This window comes from Triticum dicoccoides, chromosome 4A, assembly GCF_002162155.2.
Source record: "Triticum dicoccoides isolate Atlit2015 ecotype Zavitan chromosome 4A, WEW_v2.0, whole genome shotgun sequence".
Lineage (NCBI taxonomy): Eukaryota > Viridiplantae > Streptophyta > Magnoliopsida > Poales > Poaceae > Triticum > Triticum dicoccoides.
In genome coordinates this window covers 746,953,179-746,958,930 of record NC_041386.1, presented here as the reverse complement: position 1 = coordinate 746,958,930, position 5,752 = coordinate 746,953,179, and the positions used below count along the sequence as shown (strand labels likewise).

Here is a 5,752-nt window from a genome sequence, read left to right as displayed (position 1 = left end):
TAGCTAGCTAGCTACCATCTCTTTAATTCTTGTTTCAATACCATTAATTAATTATCATGCTTAATTAATCATTATCTGATTCAATTCCATTGTCGTAAAGGCCCTGAAGCAGGCGCAGGGGAATGATCTGTGTGCATTCTACGTTTGCGAGAACATTTGCATGACGGCGTCTGAAAGGAGCATATCTCAAAGATAGGACTGGGTACGTTTGTCAGAACACTATTCACACCATTATCGATATCTAGTCACACAACTAATACACATGCATATTGATCTCCTTCTTAACAGTTCAGAGAGGTGCGGGAGCAGCTCCTACCAGCGGACCGCATACTAGCACTTCAAGAGGAAATAGCGGGATTTTTGCTCGACCAGGTCATAGATCCCAAAGGAAAATACTATTACCCGCTACCGCCCCCATGAACCACTTGTCATCGTGCTCCGAAGGCACCAAGGCAACATGTAGGAGAAATTGTATATATATATATATATATATATATATATATATATATATATATATATATATATATATATATATATATATATATATACATGTGTATGTTTGAATAATTAATGGTGTTGGTTGTGAGACATTCGATGATATATATTTATATATATATGCGGTTCTACATACGAGAAAATCTATTTATATATATGCGTAACATATACAATTTGTAGTATCGTAAAATACCAGCAAACAAAAAAGAATTAAATGAAAAACACAAAATTAATGGAAAATAAAAAATAAAACCACCCCCCCCAAACATTTAGTATCGGTTGGTGTTACCAACCAGTACTAATGGTCTACCAGCACCCGGGCCTGGCTCGTGCCACGTGGTGGCACTTCATCGCCGGTTCGTGCCGAACCGGTAGTAAATGGGGGGGGGGGCTTTAGTCTCCACTCTTTAGTGCCGGTTGTAGAACCGGCACTAAAGGCCCTTACGAACCGGCGCTAAAGCCCGGTTCTGCACTAGTGTGGATTTGAATTGTGCATCTGAACGCAAAAAACGTCCGGAGTTGTACTAAGTTATTAAAGTATTGAATATCCGGTGTAACATATGAGTTTTCGTCCGAAACCCTGATACTTCCTAAGAGATTGTCCAGTTTGTACACGAAGTGCATCCAGTTTTTGCCGTAACCCTCTCTACTTTTTTGCACATGCTATGCGGGTGAAATGATGATACCTTGCCAAGTTTCAACCTTTTCAGAGTTCATTTTGTACTGCTTTTCACCCTCACGGTGATTTAGCTCTGAAAACATATCAGTAAATGCATCGAAAATAGCAAATTATGTCAGAAAGGATTGAAAGTTGATGACATGGATTTGAATTGTGCATCTGAACGCAAAAAAAGTCCGGAGTTGTACTAAGTTATTAAAATATTGAATAGCTGTTGTAACAGATGAGTTTTCGTCCGAAACCCTGATACTTCCTAAGAGATTGTCTAGTTTGTACACGTAGTGCATCCAGTTTTTGCCGTAACCCTCTCTACTTTTTTACACAAGCTATGCAGGTGAAATGATGATACCTTGCCAAGTTTCAACCTTTTCAGAGTTCATTTTATACTGCTTTTCACCTTCACGGTGATTTAGCTCTGAAAACAAATCAGTACATGCATCGAAAATAGCAAATTATGTCAGAAAGGGTTGAAAGTTGATGACGTGGATTTGAATTGTGCATCTGAACGCAAAAAAAGTCCGGAGTTGTACTAAGTTATTAAAATATTGAATAGCCGGTGTAACAGATGAGTTTTCGTCCGAAACTCTGATATTTCCTGAGAGATTGTCCAGTTTGTACACGTTGTGCATCCAGTTTTTGTCGTAACCCTCTCTACTTTTTTACACAAGTTATGCTGGTGAAATGATGATACCTTGCCAAGTTTCAACTTTTTCAGAGTTCATTAAGTACTGCTTTTCACTTTCACGGTGATTTAGCTCTGAAAACAAATCAGTAAATGCATCGAAAATAGCAAATTATGTCAGAAAGGGCTGAAAGTTGATGACATGGATTTGAATTGTGCATTTGAACGCAAAAAAGTCTGGAGTTGTACTAAGTTATTAAAATATTGAATACCCGGTGTAATAGCTGAGTTTTCATCCGAAACTCTGATACTTCCTAAGGGATTGTCCAGTTTGTACACGAAGTGCATCCAATTTTTGCCGTAACCCTTTCTACTTTTTTGCACGTGCTATGCGGGTGAAATTATGATACCTTGCCAAGTTTCAACCTTTTTAGAGTTCATTTTGTACTGCTTTTCACTTTCACGGTGATTTTGCTCTGAAAACGAATCAGTAAATGCATCGAAAATAGCAAATTATGTCAGAAAGGGTTGAAAATTGATGACATGGATTTGAATTGTGCATCTGAACACAAAAAAAGTCCGGAGTTGTACTAAGTTATTAAATATTGAATAGTGGGTGTAACAGATGAGTTTTCGTCCGAAACCCTGATACTTCCTAAGAGATTGTCCAGTTCGAACCGGCTCTTGTGTAAACATGTAAAAATATACATAAAATACATTGATTTGTACCGCCTTTGAGCCAAAACGCGCTACTGCTATAGAGAAATACATAAAAAATACATTGATCATCAATGATCTTTTTTGTGTACAATCTGAATTATCAATATGAGTCCTCTCCGGTAGGAACCGGAGAAGACTCATATTGCAGCCATAAATTCTACACATAGAATTCAATGAAGACCAAGTGCTTGTGATAGTTTGAGAAGTAACATATTTAAGGTGGTAAAAACTCTGTTAGTGGAGCGAGATGGGACTAAAAAACCGCTGTCAACTAGGGACCTCTAGTACCGGTTTGTGGCATGAACCGGTACTAAAGGTGTCGGTGGGCCCCAGCCTGACCACAGCTTGCAACAACCACTTTAGTACCGGTTCGTGGCTCGAACCGGTACTAAAGGGTCGCCACGAACCGGTACTAATGATCTCCGCCCCCCTAGCCGTTTGGACCGACACTAATGATCACATTAGTGTCGGTTTTGTTACAAACCAGGACTAATGTGCTTCACATTAGACCCTTTTTCTACTAGTGACAGTGACATTGATCTGGCTACAGGCGAGCTGATTGGATGCATCTCATTGTCCGTGTCAGGAGTTTTTTCGGTTAATTAAGTCTATGTATACAGACTTGATAAACATCAGGCCAAACCGCGGTCGAGCCACATATGAAAAATCAAGGTACCGTTGAAAATCAAAGTGTTTATGTGGTTTATCCACAAGGGAGTAATTTTGACATAGGATAACTTGGCAAAGTGCGGTTGGGAAGGTAGTCAACGATGTTTCTTTTGTGATATGGACGAAACAACAAAACGTCTTTTTCTCCAATGCCCACTTGCTAAGTTATTGTGGCAGACTATTCATGCATCCTTTAATATTACTCTGCCTGTCACGGTTTCGCATTTGTTTGGGACTTGCTTGAATGTGATAGAGCCTAAAACCACGGCACATATTCGAGTTGAAGTGTGTGCATTACTTTGGGCGATGTGGAATTTTCGGAATAGGAGACAAACCATCGCAAAAATTTTGAAGGTTATCTTCAGGGCGTCTGCTTGGATCCATACGTGGTTGTTACTTAGCCATGCGGACCACAGGGAACTTATGGATATTTGTTGCAATCGATGGGAGATGATTACAAGGGATACTTACAACCGGTTTGTATGGCGGTTCAATAATATGATAGGTGTCTAGTCATCTTATCCTATTTTCGCTGGTTGTGGCAATTCTTTTTATGAGTTTCACACCACTGTTTGAGACCTTGTTCTGAACCTGGAATTTTTAATAGTATGGCTGTGTGCATCAAGAGAGGCAGAGTCCGGGGCATTCCTCCTTTTCGAAGAATTGTGTTGTCTTCTGTTACAAGCAAAGTACTTTTCTCACAGCACCACAAAGGGCAACCAGTCTTTTCTCCATTGGAGGGCTGAAAATCAAGGTGTTTATATGTATGTAGCAGTAACTATCATATGTTTCTTTTCTCGAGGATCAAATCCAAAAATATATAATTATTGCTCTTCTTCTAAGGAAGATCCACCTCCTCTGATTCGTCGGCTACGACCACAAGTAGCAATGGAGCACCGAGCAGGCTGGTCAACAGCGTTTGGTTCAGCCCTCCAATCCCTCGCGCAGTTCTAGAATGCCAGATCCTCGACGCCAAGCTATGCCACCTGCTGCGGCATCATCCCCTGATGACTCGCTGGCGGGGATCCAGATAGTAATTCAGGACTAGGCCATTTCCACGAGGAACAACCCCGAGCTCTCGTGACAGTGGCTTCCCCAGTATTTGGACATGAGACACACTGGAAGAAAAAGTACATGATTATTAATATCAGTGCAAATGATCATTCAGAGCAAAACAATACTGTAATAGTATCTATCTCCCAAGTTGGTCGACAACTCACCACACGTAGTAGAGACCATCAATTGCCTGCTTCTGAGCTCTCCCAAGAAGCTCAACCTTCACCACCCCACCAATACAAAGAACCTGGCGTGGTAACTTGAAAGATTGCAGAACATCTTCCTGGAATAACACACATCATGTTACTTACTCAATAGGTTTACGGCACAAGGCAACTGCAAACATTTAGATATTATTAAACAAAATCCAAGTGAACTCTGTAATAAACACGTCTAGAACACTGGTATATATAATATAGGGAGCGCCTGGAACTCATCCGAATGAGATATAAAATGGTCTCATTCGAATGATGTATTGATGACGTGGTGGTGTTTGTCGCAGCCGAACCCCCCTGGCAGACTTTTTCTTGCATCCCGCACAAAACAAATAGAAAGCCCAACTTGGTTGTTTCCTTCATATGTGTGTCTGTTGTTTGTTTGTGTTGTGGGTTGTGGGCCTTCTTCCTATGGGCTTTTTTGGGTTGTTTGTCCTCCCAAGCTTTCCCCTCGAATCAGTCAAAATTTAGGAGATGAGCTGACTCAATTTGCTCAAAAAACAGCAGAAAAACTTTGAAGAACTCCGAAAAGAGGTACAGGGGAAGCTGCTCATGGATGGAGGGAGAGATCAAAGAGGAGAGAGCACTCACCAGGGTATGTTTACACTCCTCCACCCAGATCTAGTTCTGCTCTTTGTTGTCGCCATTCTCACCTTTATTTCCTTGTATGGTTGTTGTGTGTTGATGCTTACAGAAGAAAACGAGTAGAACAATCAGGTCTTGTAAAGAAAAAGATTTGTTTTTTTAAGATGTGAGCAAAATAGAAACTGGTTGTTGCTTACAGAAAAAAAAGACACATAATATGTTGGTTGTTACACTGCCCATACATGACATTTCTTGCCTTGCTTGCAGCTATTTTCGATGCATATGGAGCTTATCTTGTTGGTTCTCAGGTTAGTGTCCTGAATGAAAAAGTGTTGGTTGTTATCAATCTGAAAATGCATTTTGCACTTTGCTTTGCCTGAAAAGTCTCTGAAACTACAAAATGCAGGGCACCTAAAAAGCCAGCAACAACAATGGTTAACTTCTGCTTCTGTCACTCAAATGCCATATCATGCAAACCCCTGGATGCAACATGCAGGACTTGCTATTGCTGATGACAATACAATTATACAATGCATATGTCTCTCTTTGGTAGCTACAATAATGTTGACAGCACAGAGGTATTTTTCCCTTGCTAAGAAAACAAATACTGTCTTTGGATATGCTAACCTGATTTTGCAAGATTTTCACTGTTAAAAAAAAGAGAAAAAAACTTTTCTCTAACAGTCTCAAAACACATTTGTGTGTGCAGGT

General features: G+C 40.2%; 1 protein-coding gene across 8 annotated transcripts in view; it reads right to left on the bottom strand.

Moving 5' to 3' along the window:
• Window positions 1-3,899: 3,899 nt before the first annotated feature.
• The window catches only part of LOC119288419 (F-box protein At4g00755-like), a 6,663-nt gene continuing 4,810 nt past the window's right edge, over window positions 3,900-5,752 (bottom strand). For 3 of the 8 annotated variants that reach the window (XM_037568036.1, XM_037568037.1, XM_037568039.1), the window contains 2 exons: window positions 4,406-4,524; window positions 3,900-4,303 (listed from right to left, as the gene is read on the bottom strand). In XM_037568036.1, coding sequence (XP_037423933.1) covers window positions 4,183-4,303; window positions 4,406-4,524 — 240 coding nt within the window. In that variant the 3' untranslated portion in view covers window positions 3,900-4,182. Of the gene's footprint in view, window positions 4,304-4,405; window positions 4,525-5,043; window positions 5,144-5,238; window positions 5,359-5,752 lie in introns of those variants that run through there. The other 5 variants (XM_037568038.1, XM_037568042.1, XM_037568041.1 and 2 more) reach the window with 5 other exon arrangements.